Source organism: Arvicanthis niloticus, chromosome 27 (assembly GCF_011762505.2).
Source record: "Arvicanthis niloticus isolate mArvNil1 chromosome 27, mArvNil1.pat.X, whole genome shotgun sequence".
Lineage (NCBI taxonomy): Eukaryota > Metazoa > Chordata > Mammalia > Rodentia > Muridae > Arvicanthis > Arvicanthis niloticus.
In genome coordinates, this window is record NC_133435.1 from 29343179 (window position 1) to 29361254 (window position 18076).

The 18076-nt window shown below is 36.1% G+C and overlaps 1 protein-coding gene across 2 annotated transcripts in view; it reads left to right on the forward strand.

The window, feature by feature from the left end:
• Nucleotides 1-18076, forward strand: part of LOC143439617 (uncharacterized) — a 59526-nt gene that overhangs the window by 32322 nt on the left and 9128 nt on the right. For both annotated transcript variants that reach the window (XM_076925944.1, XM_076925945.1), the window contains exons 9-16: nt 749-782; nt 1275-1410; nt 3250-3442; nt 8586-8658; nt 10952-11058; nt 13928-14051; nt 15255-15545; nt 16317-16499. In XM_076925944.1, the coding sequence (XP_076782059.1) occupies nt 749-782; nt 1275-1410; nt 3250-3442; nt 8586-8658; nt 10952-11058; nt 13928-14051; nt 15255-15545; nt 16317-16499 (1141 nt within the window). The remainder of the gene's footprint in view (nt 1-748; nt 783-1274; nt 1411-3249; nt 3443-8585; nt 8659-10951; nt 11059-13927; nt 14052-15254; nt 15546-16316; nt 16500-18076) is intronic.

Below are 18076 nucleotides of genomic sequence, written 5' to 3' on the forward strand. Positions count from 1 at the left end.
TATAGAATCTGAAATATGTTGTCTTTGGAATTAAAACAAGTTTAAAGCAAGTCCAATGCTTAGGACAATGGGTGGTAATTACATAGTAAGGCCTCAGAACAGCTAACCCTTTCCATTGTTCACAGGTATTTGTTTGATGCCTATAAGGAGTACAGTAGTATTAATAAAGTAGGTTTTTTACTAAATATGAGTGAGACTTTCTTTTGCTGAGAATGACACTGGAAATATTGGTGTATTTACCTGTATCAAACAAGGCATAGGATATTATGTTTTCCCATTATCTTAACTGTTATAATACTTGACCAATATTTATTATTTTAAAAATTATTACTATTGTTATCAGTATTTTAAAATGCATGTACATGTTTGTGCTTGTAGTTGAGTATGCAGATGTGAGTGCAGGTGGCTGAAGAAGGCACAGGTATTATATGTCTCTGGAGCTGGAGTTAGAGTTGGCTGTTAGCAACTCAAAGGCATGGGTTCTGGCTACTGAACTCAACTCCTGTGTAGAAGCAGTACCTGCTGCTAACTGGAGTTTTGTTTCCAGTTGTAAGTTCCATCTTTTTATGATTGTATTAGTGGTGTCAATTGTATATCAATGTTCCTCTTCTTGTCTACAGCTTACTTCCTTTGTAGAAAAACCTTTTATTTGTAATACCTGGTAAGTTTTATGAATAGGGAGAATACACTTTTTGTTCTTTATTTTACAAATTTAATATTCATCAGAAAAGATTTTATGTTTTTGTAGGTCTTCAAAGAAAACTTCCAATGGAAAAAAAAAGGTATGGGGAAATTAAGTTTAAATCATATTTAGTTTGGTACAGTAGAAAAGTCAAAGAAATATATTATAAAGTGACTTAGAAATATAGTATAAATTAAAATAAAAATTAATATTTTTCTTATATTCAAATATTTATTTCCAAGACATTTTTTAAAGCCACTAGTAGTAAAGGTGTTTTTCCTGCCAGGCAGTGGTGGCCCACGCCTTTAATCCCAGCACTTGGGAGGCAGAAGCAGGCAGATTTCTGAGTTTGAGGCCAGCCTGGTCTACAGAGTGAGTTCCAGGACCACCAGGACTACACAGAGAAAGCCTGTCTGGAAAAACAAACAAAACAAAACAAAACAAAAAATGTGTTTTTCCTTTCAAAACCAGGTCTTTCAGAAGCATCTTGCTTGTTACTTATGTAAAACATGGGCATCTGTCTCTTCTTTATATTTAGTATATAGGGTGCACAATGTGAAGAGATCTGAAATTGCTAATATTCATTTTATAGGTCAAAGAAGAAGGAAATCATATGTTTGACCTTAACAAACTACTCTCATCATCTGAGGGAAAAGTAGAGGCCTGTGAGATAGGCAGTTATGACACTATTTTGCACCTTATTGAACACCTCATGAGACAGAACAAAGGTAAAAGTTTTGCATGCAGTCTCTGTGTGTGCTGTTGACGAGGGTGACTGAGTATTGCCCATGACACAGGCTTGCTTGATATCAAAGAAGAGAAAACTAGTCTCAGCAGGAGCTGCCACCAAGCTTCTGAGCTTCAGAGAGCAAGCATGACACTGTGGCCTTGGGGTTGTTACACTAGACTCACGAGTTACAACAAAATCGAACAGGCTAGTCAGCCAATACATTAAACTGGTAGGTTGTGCCTTTTTGTTACTAGTATCTTCATGAGACTGAAGGATTGAAGCAACTCTCCAGTCACTTTGGTAAAGGATGCTAAATCTCCTCATGATGGCTCTGCCATACAGTATTTGAGGAGGCGCTCTGAGACCCCAGCTTTGTTTTATTGCCTCCTCTCTTTTACTTGCCTTACGTTAGCATTGTCTTCTGTAATTTTTAAAAAAATGTTTTATTTTTATTAACTGTGCATGTGTATGCACGCATGTGTGTCTGTGTGTGTGCATGCGCTCACACACCTGATTGTGAGCATCTGTTTGCATGCACAGACTAGAGGAGAAGTTCTGGTGTCCTGCTCTATCACGGAGGTTTAAGGTAGGTTGGCACACTAGCACCAATAATCTTGTCTGCAGCTCTCAGAGGCTGGGCTTACAGGCACATGTGTAGTCATATGTGCTTTTTGTGTAGAGATTTGAACTCAGGTTCTCATGCTTGCACAGCAAACATCCATATACACCAAGTTAGCTCCCTTAAGGCTGATGTATCTAATTCTTATTTGCTCAGATGTTGATGAGTGTGGGTATTAATGTATTTGTGTATGTGTGTGTTTGTGTGCTCATGCATGTGTGTATGCTTATCTGTGTGTGTGCCTGTAATGCGTCTTCCTCAATTGCTCTCAACCTCATTTCTTTTGAAATAACAACTCTCACTGAAGCCAAAGCTAACCACTTCAGTTAGGTTGGCAGGCCAGTGAGCTCCAGGTATCCTCCTGCCTGTGTCTCTCCTTCATTAACATGATGGGAGGTACCATCATGCATAGCTTAAAAAAGTAAACAACAAAAACAACCACAAACCTGCTAAGTTTTGGGTACTGGGGTACAATTTCAAGTTAGAATAGCTTGCATAACAAAAACTTTAATGACTGAGAAATCTTGTCAGACCTCATCCTCTCAAATGATGTCACAACGTTTTATAATCTTAGATTTTTAATAAGCACTTTAATAAGGGTTCTCAAATGCTTCAATCACCGTTTTAGGCCACTGTCAAAAGGTAGGGGGAAAAGTTTGGAAATAGGACAAGTGGATGTGTACCTGTTTTAAAAGTAGTTCTTTGGGGGTGATTCTAATCTCCACAGTCAGGATAACATCAGTTCAGTTCAATAGTTCCAGGATACCAACAGTCCAGTACAAAAGTGTCACCTAACATGAGTCAGCAATGGTGGCATGATTCAACAGAAAATACCAAGCCTCCCCTTAGTCAGCAGAGGCTGCTTTAGACTACTGGAAATGTGCCTCTTTACACTCTGACCAACTATTTCTTGTTCTCACTTCATGCCTATGCATCTCTTCCATTAGGACATATTCCTGCATGCTTATTCGACATTAAAACTGTGTTTGATCTAATACAATCTGAGTCTGTAATGTCTGTTTTTATGTCTTTCTTGTCTTCTCCACAAGGTTTTGGGCTAAACACCTTAACCTTCTTCTCTTTTTATCTGCAGATTGTACCATGTGTGGGTCCTCAGTATTCCTTTCTGCAGTGTATCATAAGTTTATGTGAATCTCTAGTCTGTTTTATTTATCAAAAATACTACGGTACTTCAATTGTTCTTTTCCCCCAATGCAGATTCTGACAGCTTAGTGAAAATCCGGCGTGCGGTTTGTTCACATAAAATATCAATGGAGTTACAAAAACAAAATATTGAACGACTCAAAGGAATAAAGAAGAGTTTGAAAAATGAAATTCCTGCACTAGAAAAGGAAAGGTTTCAAATGGAGATTAAAAAGACTAATCTGCAGACAGAGCTGCATGCTATGAGGTATGTCCCAGGTTTAGAGAAACATTTTAACTGTTTACATTGGAGGATAAACAGAACATTTCTAGTTTGTCACTAACTATTTAAGTGTTCTGGAGGGGGAAAATCTTTTCAGATTTGGGGTTTATTATTATTACTTTTGATATATATCTTTATGTAGTCTAGGGAAGCCCCAAATTTGTGATCTTCTGGTCTCAGTTGTTTGATTTTGGGGGTAACTGGTTGGCTGCCTCTATGGCTAAATGAGAGAATGTTAGCCTTGTAGAATGTGAAAATAATATAATCAACAAACCTCACTAATTATGACTATTTTCCATAAATAAATATATATATATATATACATATATATATACATATATCCTTTGAAATCACACTTTTGATATCAACAGAGAAACTTCATATTTTTTGTGAGACAACAATTAAAGTTTTAAAAGATATTTTACAATTATGCTACAAAGAATACAGTTTCTTAAAAACTTCTCTAAATATTGAATTATTGAATATGTATTTGAATAAGTTCTTTAAAATCAATTTATTTAGCTAAAGGCTATAAATCATATTAAAGGACTTGGTTGATATACTTGTTCCAAACAAAATTTATGTTAATTTAAAATTCCACTGATGGAATATGAAGCGATAGTTTTCTTAATCCAGAAAATGTCATTTAGTATTATGGTGCTTTGTATTGAACCTGGACTTCTCCATGCAGTAGTAAGATATCACTCTTCCATAGAGATAAACTTAGATAGTATTTCATTCTCACACGCACAAAGTAAAAAATGATTTCTAAATAGATTATTCAACATTAATTCATAGAAAAAATTCAAATTTGCATGTTGAGAGACATTTGATACTTTGTAATTAATTACTAGGTTTATCAAGGGATTGTAAAGCTATTTAGAAATTATAAAATAATTGACAGAGTAAACTGAAAGAAAATAAAATAGAAATATAAAAATTGTGAGAACACATTTGAGATGGCTTATATGATTTTTGTTTCTAATAATGTTCAAAATGCTTGAAAAAATTTCAAATATGCTTCATTACTTTGTGAGTTATTTTAGTGGATAATTGTATTTTATGAAGATTGAAGTTTACTTCTATGAAATTTATAAACTTTAATTATAATTAATATTTTTATTAATTCTTGGCAATTTTAGATAACCTATTTTAATTATTCATTCTGTATACCACTAGTTCTTCTCAACCTCTGGGTTGTGACCCCTTTAGGGGTTAAGTGACCCTGTTAATGGGGGTCACCTAAGACCATTAGAAAATATTTACATTATGAAACATACAATACATAAAAATACATACATTACAAAACACAATATAGTAATATTATAATCAAGAAGTGGAAATAAAAGTAATTTGATAGTCAGGGATCACTACAAGATGAGCAACTATATTAAAGAGTCAAAACATTAGGAAGTTCAGAATTTAAGACCCACCCAGCCAGAGACCCCACCACCCAGCCAGATACCCATGCTCCAGTCAGTTTGCACCTATTTCCAGAGCAGAGCCTGTGCACTGAATTCCCACCCATTAAGCCCCCACCCAGATGCAGCTTGACCCTCAGGAGTTCTGAGATCACAGAATCACAGGCTCACAGAATCACAGGATCACAAGCTTCCAAGAGGGACAGACTCCAGTCAGAGACAGCGAGGCCAATTAATGCCAGAGATAACCAGATGGCCAGAGGCAAGCAGAAGAACATAAGCAACAGAAACCAATACTACTTGGAAACATGACAACCCAGTTCTCCCACCACAGCAAGCCATTGATACCCCAACACAGCTGAAAAGCAATATTCAGCTCTAAATTCTCATCTCATGAAGGTGATAGAGGACTTTATGAAGGACACAAATTACTGCCTTAAAGAAATACAAGAGAACACAGGTAAACAAGTGGAAGTTTTAAAAGAGGAAACACATTAATCCCTTAAACAAATACAGAAAAACACAATCAAACACAGGAAGGAACTGAGCAAAACTGCCTCACAGTTTGAGGTCCTGCAGTTATAGGTATTTCGCATTATTTACCAACATAGATGTCAAAATGCTACTTCATGAGAACTGACTTTAATTGAGTCAGGAATATTGATTCCACAGTATCATATTTTCACATCAGTGCTTGTGATGCTTCCCGTAGTCTCATCTGTTACTTCCTGTGTAAGCTGAGAGATCCTGAGTGTACTCTGTTACATGTTCATTCCAGCCAAGCATTACTAAGAAATTAACCTATATGTTATTACAAAAGTACAAAATGGCTTGCTCAATGGAATTAGTGAACATCTATGATGTGGTATGGTGTGTTGAGGGATTCATGCTCCTCATATGCATAGTATTGTATGGTGATCAACATAGTGCAACTTATGTAAACTCATTGTCACACTACCTAAAAGATGATCAGCTGTAACCATATTAATGCGCACCACAATTATTGTATGTAGCTCCCATTGTGATGAGTACTCTTTGAAGGGTTTTATTTAAAGTTGCTAATTCAAGTAGCAAATTTCATGTCCATTTTTCAGATGAAAAAGTCAACACCACAAATATTACCTTGTCTGAGCCACAGTACATTATGTATGTTTAAAGCACAATGAGGTGGATATATAAACAAAAGTCACTTTGGGGATTTCTCTACTTATAATGCTTGGCAAATTTATCCAAGGACTGTGCAGTAGTCCTTGACTGTGGGCCCTTAAATATCACTAAAATTACTAAGATAATGTGACCTTAGGTATTGTGAACAATGACATTCGTACTACAGTAGCCGAATGACATTATAGGTGTAGCTTTACACAGGCATAGCAACATGCAAAAGAAGTGCTGCTTATGTTCTAACTTAACATCACAATATGCAGAGAAGACATTTTGATCCAGAATGTAACAAAAGTTATTTCTCCTGATTCTTTACAAAATTTCATTGCGGTTCATAGGGCATGAGACATTCAGTCCATCATCGTGGGCGTGTCAGTGGAATAAGTCTAGGGTTAAAGCTTCAGAACACTGAAACATAATGACTCTTTGAGATTCAAACTATAAAACTCTTCTTCTGACGACCACAGGCTTGTGGCCATCTCACAAGGCAAAATTTATTTAGTCCAAGTTCAAAGACCAGATAATCTTAATAGTTCCCACTATTAAATTATTATTATTCATAATGCTATATTTGTATGAAACTCAAGTCCAATTCCTAGTTTATAAAATATAAAAATTATATACGTTTTTATCTCTATTACCTGAAATATACCAAAAGGCAGTAATAGGAAAATATTAATGAATATTATGCCAAGTGCAGCCTGAATCCCAGCAGGACAAACATAGAAAATGCATGCTCCATATACACTGTCTGAGTACATGGTGATACCACCTACGCTCCTCTAGGACTGGGCAGCCCTGCCTCTTCAGCACCTTTTAGCACATGCGGTATGATTCTTGGGACAGTTCCTCTCATTTGCTGGTTGAATCTCCTATTTCTGACATCTGCAACATCCTATTACTTCTTAGTATCTCAACAACTTAGGATTCACCTCCTTACACATCAACCACTCAGGTGGTCTATATATGAATGCTAACAGGTACACATGGCCTTGCATCACTGTCTTTTCTCTGCAAAACTGCTTCATCCCACCTCTGCCATGTAATGCTTGCATTTTGACACATACTGCAAGATCACCACCACAATGGATACTACTCAGTGGTTTTGCAGCTTAAATAATACCAAGGCCTGTGGACACAGGGCAGCCATACCTCCAGACTCACTTCCCTATCTGACTTTTTGCAGCAGACTGTCACAGAGGCGTCTTCAAGGTGCCCTTGAGAGTCACTGCTATCCTAAAGAATGCATTTCCATTTTGTTCTAATTTTATGCCCCAACATTTGAAGGTTGGCCTTGTCTCAAAGGCAACCCTGTCAATGCAAAGCCCTCTAACCTGTTTCCAGTGTGGCTGAGCCTTTTCCTTTTAGCCATCTTGTCTAATCTTTGTCTACTTCCACCAGGATGATATCCCATTTTTTACTGAACTGCACAGTTTTCAACCCACATGTTTACCCTTTTCACTCTTGAGTATCACTGTAAGTAAAGCTAAAATCATGAGCATTAAAAATGTGACAGACCAAACTGTAATGATTTTTGGAATATTTCCTTCACTAAATAACCTTATCCACTACTTTTAAACCCCATATCACTGAGAATTTCAGGCATGGATCCAGATTCCTGGACAGAATCTAACTAATCTAATTATCCGTGTGGCCTCAGGGCAACTCTCTAGAAGAATTCTTTATTCCACCTAACAGCTTATGATGTGCATTTTTGAAAATGAGTTTTCTGGTCTGATGAACTCATGTAACTAAGAGTGGCTCATTAGTCCAGGCTCATTTTGAGCCAACTGTAAACCACAGCTCCCAAGTTTTCCAAATGCTGACAAATCAAGTCTCCAAAGTCTAAGAAGCACATGGGCAATTTGCTCACAGAAGGGATGATCTGGTACCAACTTCCTTTTTAATCACTTTCCTCACTGCTGAGGTGATAGCTCAGAACTCAGCTGGATAGAGAAAAATGGTATTGGCTTAGTGTTTCAGAGAATCTTTAGTCTATCATGACTAGAAAGATCTGATGGCAGTGGTTTGTCTTTGGCAGCAGTACCACTGGGAACTGTCTACCTAGTGCTTCTTTTAATTGCATGAGGTACTTTATGAACACACGCAAACTGCATTGTGAACTTGGGACATGAGGGTAACTCACAGAGATCTATAATGAAAGCACTAAACCTGAATAGCTCTAGTGTTTTCAAGAAAGCAATGAAGAAAGAGAAATTGCATCATTCACAGTAATCACACATTTTTAAATCAGGAAAACTTCTGGTTTTAGTTACTTAAAATTCATAGTTTATATTGGTGGATGGTAATCACTCAATGTGCACATGCATTGTGTGTGTCAAAGTTTGATACCCACTAAGATGAAAAAATACATATTTCCTCAAATTACCTTTAAAGTTCATAAAGACAAAGGGGCACACAATGAGTGATAAAGTTTCTAAATTTTTAGAATTTGTGTAATCATTCACATGTTTTTTCAGAAACTAATTTGGTATTTTCAAATGTGGCCTATTATGTACAATCATTCTAAAACATATTTTTAGACTCACAGCAGAAAAGTTAAAAGCTGAAATTATGCTCCAAAAAAAGAAGAATGAACAGCTTTCAAGAGTCCCTGTAAGTACACATGTATGAAGTCTATTTTAATTATGTAAGACTAAAAAAAAACTTTCCTGTGTCCAGCAGTCCCATATAACCATATTTTAGGAGATATGAATATTTCCTGGTTCAAATATTTGATATGTTCATATTGTTTCTATTTGTTAGTAGTCATTAGCTGTCAGTTTAATTCTCTGTTCATATAGCAGGGCACTATTAGTAGGCTCTCCACTAAGGATATTATCTATTTAGCCACAGGTTCTTGGCTCAGTCAATGGTTCCAGGTATGGGTTTGCCATATAGAATGGGCCTTACATCCAATAAGAAAATGACCGATTATTTTTATGATATCCAAGAGTCTTATTTACATCCAGCTATTTCTTTCAATGCTAGTCATAGTTGCAGTCAGCAGGGTCCACATCTGTGTTAGATTGGTGATTTCTTTTCTCCTCTAGCAGTATGCATTGCAGCTTCTAGTACTATGAAAGCTAGCTAGTGGGAATAATGTTTCCAGGTTATATTATTGATTTCCACATGTTATATAAAGCAAGGTGTGAGGTCTCCAGGAATAAGTTCTTACCATCAGGTTCTACATGGTAACCAAATGCACTATCAAATACTTGGATATTGGGGTTCTATATGACCTAAGGTGTGAGGTCTCCAGGAATAAGTTCTTACCATCAGGTTCTACATGGTAACCAAATGCACTATCAATTACTTGGATATTGGGGTTCTATATGACCTAGCTTGTCAACAACTGCAAAAGAAGCACCCGAATAGCTAGGAGAAAGCTCTCTTCAGAAATGGGTGGAGCTTCAAAGCCCACTGCCACAGTGAGGAACTTCCTCCTACAAAGCCGCACACCTACTCCCAATAGGCCTTACCACTTAAGAGTGCCTCTCCCCAAGAACCAAGCATATCCCTACCATCACACTGTGAGTGAAGAAGATTCTCCCCAAAGGTCCTCTAATGTCAGGGTTAGAGTGTTTTAGTGATGGGAAACAACGACTTGACTGGACCAACAGAGCAAGTTGGCATTCCCAGAGGGTCATAGGGATTTTAGCTCCAAGTAGCATAGGGATGGGAGCATGAATATATTTTCTGCTGAGGGAGAGAGGTTACCCATGTGTGTACACAGATGATAAGGTGGGAAAGACAGAGGAAAAGGTAAGAACAGAATGAAATGAGGTGAGTTCTGCCAAGTGAGTGCCATAAGTCCTGGGAGGGTGAGGGTTGGAAGTGTGAGATATCTACTTAAGATGGTTAGTGGCATTGAATCCTCCAGTATGTATGATAATGGTCTTGGAGACCATTATCTTGGTCTTGGTAGGGTTGGAAGACCAAAGAATATAGGAATAATTAGGAACATTAATTATAATAACAACAAGGGCAAAGGTGAGTAGTAGGAGGGTTAGGGCACCCAAAGAAAGATATAGTTCAGGCCTCTACTGGCTACATCTTGGGTCATGGAATAGTTCTATCAGTGACTCACAAACACTTTCCAGGGATTGACTCTCACAGGTTAGAGTGAGGAGTGGTGTTTTTACCTGGGGAAGAACTTTGGAGTCCTGGAACCACAGGTTAGAGTTCAGAGTGTAAATGTGGACTCTATTTGTGGAACTGGAACATGGTACTAAGATGGACTGTCACTGTGGCAAGCCTGGAAGACAAACATGTCTAGTAGTAGAACCCTGGTGAATCCTGAGGGAGTGAGGGTTAGAGTGGGTAGAAGGGGGACTTCAACATGGAAGGTGCTGCCAGAATCTTAGAATGGAGGTGTAGAGTAGAGAGTAGAGAAACAAGGAGGCTTTTGATGAGGAAGAGACAAAGGAAGAGTCTCAGAGAGAGGGCTACATTAGTGAGCTAGTTAAAAAAAACTTCCTATGTTTAACAAATTAAATTTTCAAATTTACATTTCAGAAAACGTCATATATCTCAACTCTTCTATAAAAGGATATTACTGGGGTCCAAAGAGATGACTCAGTGTGTAAGAGCACTTGGTGCTGTTGCAGAGGACCTGGGTTCAGATCCCACCATCCACGTGGCAGTGCCCAGTTTTTTGGAACTCCAGCTCTTTTGGGACCTGATAGCCTCTTCTATTCAGAGCTGGCAGTAGCTAGGCCTGAGCCTACAGAAAGACATTCTTGAAAAACACCCATACCCATAAGACTATTTTAAAAATAATTATTTAGATATCAATCTCATAAAATAATTTCTAGCATTGTCTAAGCATATTACACATGGTAGGTAATATTTTTAAGAAAGCAAAGTAGATCTCTACATTTAAAATTTTGTTCATATTTTTTCCTAGTCTGAGATTCTTATAGAAGAACAGGTTAAGTTGAACCAGTCACTGACACAGAGTTTGGCTGAAGCAAAAAGGCATAACCGTGAACTTAAAAAGGAAATACATAATAGGTAAGACATTCATTTATCAAAGCATTCACCAATGACTAAAGAGTGATTTTACCAAATCCTAAATGTAAATTGCTATCATGTATGCCTGTTTATAATAAAAGAAATAGTTCTACTTTCGAATTCATATAAGAAACTTGCAATACATTTTCAAACTTTGGAAGGCCAATATTAATTACTCATATCTGTGATGATTTTGACCACAATAAACAACAGTGAAAGTGCTTTTTAATGCCAACTGTAATCTTCCTAATGTATTTTGGATTTGTATTTTAAATATGTCTTTGTTCTTTTCTTCTATATTTCAGAATGTTAATACCTGTATCCTGTTTGTGTGCTTGTTATGAAAGTTTAAAATTTACTTGGATGAAGTAGGGTTTTCTTCCACATTTAAATTTTTGGCCATGATATGTTATTCAGATAGACTCATAAAAAGATATACTGATTTTCCACATTCATAATCCATATATACATGTAATATAAACATAGTTAAACTGAGTTAACTTTAAGAAATATGCATGTAGATTTATATAAACTAAGTAACATACAGATGTCTTATCTTCTATATAGGAATTGTTCCATGGTATCCAACAGAGCTCAAAATCCACAAGTATTACATTTTCATGTAAAGCAACTAACCTGTATCATTTTTATTTTAAGGCATCTATAAATTATATATAATCACTAATTGTACTGGTTGGTTTTTGTCAACTTGACACAAACCAGACATATCTGAGAAGGGAGAACCACAGTTGAGAAAATGCCTCTATGAAGATTTGCCTATAGAGAAGCCTGTGCAGATATTTTCTTAATTACTGTTGAGTGTGAGGTAACCAGGTGATTGTGGATAGGTTCTACCACTGGCAGGTGATCCTGAGTATATGAGCAAAATATGAGCAGCAATCTATTAAGCAGCCTTCCTCTCTGGCCTCTGTGATGCCTAGTTTTATGTCTGCTTGACACAAATTATAGTCATCTAAGAGAAGGGAGCCTCAGTTGAGAAAATGCCTACATAAAATCTAATTGTAGGTAATCTTGTAGGGCAGTTTTTTAGTAGTTATCGAAGTGGGACGGCCTACCCAATTGTGGGTAGGCTACTTCTGGGTCAGTGGTCCTGAGTTCTATTACAATGCAGGCTGAAAAAGCCAGTATGCAGCACCCATGGCTTCTTCTGTTCCTACTTCCAGGTTCCTGCTCTGCTTGAGTTTCTGTTCTGACTTCCTTCAACGATGAACAGTGATTTGGAAGTTTAAGACAGATCAACCCTTTCCTGTCAAGTTGTTTCAGTCATGGTGTTTCATCAGAGCAATAAAAGCCCTGACTAGATAACTAATATACTGCTGAATGACAATTATACTCTGTTATTTTTGGAATATTGTCAAATTCCTGTGTATACTTAGCATCTTCTGCATTTTGTGAAAACCACACTAAGGGGGCCTCTAGATTTCTTCTTAAAAAGTTGTGTTAGTTACTCTCCTGGTGCTATGATAAAATACAATGACTGAAAACAACTTAAGGAATAAATGGACTGTGTTTTCAGAGGGAAAGATTCCACAATAGTTGGGAAAGCAGAGCATGACTTCAGAAAGAGAAAGCTGGCTGACTACAGTTCCATTCATACATAGCGGGTAGACAAGAAGGGAATAGGAATTGGGGTAAGTGTATAAACCATGCCCTCCTCAATGGTCTACTTCCTTCAGCAAGCCTCTTCCTCATGAAGTCTCCATAACCTCCCCAAGCAGCACCAGTAACTAGAGACCAAGTGGTCAAAGAGGTCTCCTTCAAACTACCAAGGTTTTTTTCAAGTCTTTCCTCATATTTCTATATTTGATCACATATAGCTTAAAGCACTGCCTGGCCTCTTTTTTCCCAATTATCCCTCAAAGAAAATTTGTCATCATTCTAAATTTTAACTTTTATTGGAACTTAACCAAAGTGCTTACACAAGCCAAACATACTTGGTACTACTACATAGAACACATAGTTTTTTTTTTTTTATTTACACGTGTTTTATTTACACTTGTCTCAGATGTATATTTTTATTTGTGTAGTGTGATCTGAGCCTCCTCCCCATCCAGCACTAATTAAGAAAATGCTCCCACAGGCATGTCTATAGAACGGGATGATCGATACATTTTCTCAGTAGTTTCGCTCTTGTCAAATGAAACTTGCTTCTGTCAAGTTGATAAAAATAAGCAACACCAACAAAAACAAAACAAAATAAAAACAAGATTAACCAACAGAATAATAGTATCTAATTTCAGTTTCCAGCATCCACCTTCAAGTAGCATCTGACTGTCTGTAAATCCAGCCTCCGAATTTTCAGTACTTCTGACCTATGAGGCCACTTGCATTCCTGTGTACACATTCACACAGAGACACACACATACATAGTCAAACAAATAATACTGAAAATTAAAAAGAAAATAATAAGTAAATGATTTATTTTGATGTATGAAAATATGATATATGTTGATATGATATTTATAACAATTCTATTTATGATTCCAATATTAATACTTTATTTACCATTTATATCTCAACCTTTTTGTTTTAAAATTCAGGTTTCAATCTCATTGTAATATTTTAAACTGATCATAGAATCATACTTACAAGAAAGTTTCATAAACATTTTTTCTTTCATATGATAAAAGGTTTTATCTATTTAAGATGTATTAAATGTTTATAATTTTAAAACTTCAGTTATTAGCCAGGTATATTGTTATATCTGTAATCTAAACACATGTAAAATACAGTCTGGAAGTTCAAGTGTTTAAAGCCAGATTGCCTCAAAGACAACACAAATACACATGAACATACACTCATACAATGATGATAATACTTTGCCAACTTGTGTTGCATATTTTTCTAGGCTTGAGAATTGGCGCACAATGATGGATAAGGACTCAGATGCACATAAAAATAGAGACTTTTCACATAAGTTTTCAAGTACAACTCACCGTGAAGAGGATATGGTACTTAAACTAAGAGAGGAGGTGAATTTAAATTAATTTTGGGATAAATTTTCCATCTAATTTCATACAATGTAAATATAATGACTTTGGAAATTTTTGAAAACTTGAGGTCATATTAAAACAACTATCTTTTATTTTGAAAATGTGTCTTATTTATGTCTTGAAACATCTATGTTGTTCTAAATCCATTTGCTATGTATCCTCTTGCCCAAACTTGAGTCACAGGAACCAAGTCTCAGACTCTACATGTTCAAAAACAACAATTTTGTGTATCTTCTCCTTCTCTTGAACAAAATATGGTTCAGGCTAAATTTTATTGATCATGATTCATGAAACAGTATTTAGACACATATAAAGACGCCATTGTGTATACCTCTAAATTTAACAGATTGAAGCAATTTATCAAAGATCTGTAATTTTTAAATAATAGATGGAATCACTAAATCTCAAAAGTAGTTTGCATATTATGGGAAAAAAATTCAGTATAGAAGGAGATGAGATGAACGTCTCCACAGAAAGAAGCAAGAAGTAAACATTAGAAATCTAGGGAAAAAAAAGAAAATGAATCCAATTTTCTCAAATTAAAATAAAAGCTTGTATTTTCTTCATTTCTTGGAAGGGATACATGTACTCTAGCTTTATTTTTCTCAGTTTTTATTTTTTGCTCATTTCAAATGAGTCTTCCATTTAAATTGCCTTTTATTTCTGTGAAGAAGAAATGCCTCTTGTAACAGACACAATGATTTGACAGCCATTCCAATATTAAATTAGGTAAAAGACACATGTAGAACCTCACTTATGTACCTGACAGTGCTTAAGGAGTTTTTCTGATGTGATTGGAAAAACAGTTTATAGATTCTCCTCTCTCTCTTTCTTTCTCTCCATCTCACTCTCTCTCTTTTTCTCTCTCCTCTCTCTCTCTCTCTCTTTCTCTCTCTCTCTCTCTCTCTCTCTCTCTCTCTCTCTCTCTCTCTCTCTCTCTCTCTCTCTCTGTGTGTGTGTGTTCTTTGTTTGATTTGGTTGTATTTTTCGTAGATTTATGTTTATCAAAAATTCATAAATGTAATAAATGAAGGTGAGAATTAGAAAATCAGGAGTAAAGTCTGGGTTCACGCTTAAATCTATGCTGAATTCAATTGAATTCATGCTGAAATTGCTATTGGTGTTGTGTTAACTTTTTTCTGCCTACTGCCTTACTAGACAATATTGGTTGTTTTCACTCAGCTTGCAACTCTTGAAACAAAAATAGGACAAGAAGAATTCCAAAGGCAATGCCTGGAAGATGAAAATAATCTTCTGCAGCAGAAATTAAAAGATGGAAAATATCAGCAGAAGAAATGTGAAATTGTAGAGGGTAGAATAAAGCAGCTTGAAGAGAAAATCCTCAGCCTGAAGACCCAAATGGACAATAACATGGTAGAGCGTAGTGAGGTGGAAAAGCTTAAGAAAGCCATTGAAGGGCAACATAGAAGTCAACTACTGGAAAAAATAAACCAAGTCAATCAATTCTTACAGGTGACTATAGTCATCTGTCTTGTGCTATAATTAACTCCACCTCAAATTTCATTTTCAATGTATTGTGTGTATGATTGTATGTGTTCTTTTGTGTTTCACAGCAGTTTCTGTTGTAGATTCTGGAAAAATGAGCCATCCACTTCTATTAATAATCTTCTTAGTTAATTCATCTATCAGAATTCCAGTTTTCAATAGGGAACCTGTGATCTTTAAGATTACTTGAAAAACTGTGGGAAAGAAAATAATTGTTATTTGGATACGACAATGTTGTTTATAAGTTCAATGGTTTACTACAAAACTGTATTATGTTATTAATTTTTGCTTTATTATATGAATATTTCAGGGATGAGGATATAGTTCTATGGTTGGATATCTCTTTGTTATCCACAAGTACCTGGGTTCAGTCTACAGCACCACAGAAAGAATTCATTAAAAAATTCTGCTTAAACACACTTGATGCTGATGATAAAGAATTTGAACTCCAACCCCTTTCTCTTTCATTTAAAATATTCTCTGCCTTTTTGTGTAAAGAAAAGTACACAATAATTTGTTGGATGGTTATGTTTCAAATAACCTTTTCCTTTATTTAGAATATATACAATGATATTTGTAATTTCAACAGAATTTTTCTGTTTTTTGAAGTCATTTATTTAATTTAATCTTGATAAATTCAAATACAAAGCATTTTGATCACATCAGCCACTCCTTCTAATCTCTTTGAACTCTCCTTAGACGTCCTATTTTAACATGTATCTTTTTGATGTTCTTTAGGAAGATGCTGCCTCTAACCAACAGACAGAGCAGGAAAAACAAAATTATATACTTTTACTGGAGGATGAACTTAAGAATATTGAATCAGAGTTGGTGGAAGTAAGATCACGTACAATTTCTCTGAACAGAGAAATGAGATTATACAAAAATAAATATAGAGCTGAATTGAAAACTGGAGAATCAGTAAGTCAGAGCATAGAATCCTAAAAAGCCAGTGTCCTGAATTTAAACTGTATTCTGTAGTCAGATGACTCATGTGATTATTAGAGTCTGAAAGAACATTACCTTCAAGAAATAATATCCATAAGTGTACTTTCCTTTAAAACACTTGTGTAGGACAGACAGGATTCCTCAACTGCTGTGCTAGATCAGATGCAACTTTCTTCCCTTTTAATAAGTACATAAGTTAACTTGAGGTGTGTACATTCAGCAAAGTACACATGCAGCTTGTTAATTCCTAATTCCTAATCCATAGAGCTGTAATTTTGGGATTCTTCTCATCAATGTTCTCTTAAGTAGAAGTGTTTGAAGGAAGGTTATAATAGAGACACAAAGGATGTAGCTGGCACCCCAAAGTCTATTATTCTGGCTCTTGGGATGTTATCTATCTGTAATAGGCAGTTTTGGTGTTACCTGGAGGGAATCTGGAGGCAAACTGTACATTAAAGCTTTCCTACTTTACACAAAGAACTACACTTGCTGTTGACCTTAAGGACTACTTCAGGTGTGAAGGGAAGTATAGTTTATGGAGTGGCTAAACACAACTGAGCATACAGTATAGAATGGAGGGCTGCATGAATGGCAAAAAGGGCAGGTCCCACATCTAATAACTCAATGAAGATTTTATGGACTACTGGCCTCAGGGGGTAGGCTTAATTAATTTTTTGATCACTGGCTCAGCTATTGAGTTTCCCCTAAATCTTGTTGCTCATAATATCTCCAAGTAACTGTAGAAAGTATGGAGAGTGAGAACAAATTATTGATAATATTTGGGGAATAGTTCCATATTCCTAACATAGCTCACCAAATACATTCAGTAAAATATTTCACTTTGCCATTTAATTTTATATTTGAAGTAGATATGTTTTATAGATTTATGCATATTTAAATGCCCACAACTATGAAGCAAATTAATGTATTAACCAATTCAACATTCCTTAACTAGTTATACTTTAAATATAGTGGCATCAGTAATGTTTTAAGTACAACCCTTCTAAAAGGCAGTAGAGTTGCTTATAAAGTCAAACTTCTTTGCTTACCTTTTCAGTCTCTCTAAAGTTTTTGAATGCCATATTTTGGGGTAGCCCACATGCTAAGCAGATGGTCAGTAAACCAATACAATGAATGCTATTTTGTAGTTATTTTATCATATTGCTTTCCTTATGGTTTTTAAATTTAATATTTACTTGCTCAATTTACATCCTGTACAATGCTGCCCTCCTGGTCACCTCTTCTCACAATCATTCCCTCTTCCCTCACTCCCCTTGACATATGAGTGGGTGGGGACACTTCAAGGCTCTGTAGGGCTATGTTCCTCCTCTCTCACTGGGGCCAGACAAGACAGCCCAGTTAGATGAACCTATCCCACGCCAGACAACAGCTTTTTGCAATAGCCCCAACTCCAGTTGTTCAGGACCCACATAAAGACCAAGCTGCACATCTGCTACATATGTGTAGGGAGGCCCAGGTCCTGCCTGTGTATATTCTTTGGTTGGTGGTTCAGTCTCTGAGATTCCCAAGGGTCCACCTAGAATTATTGT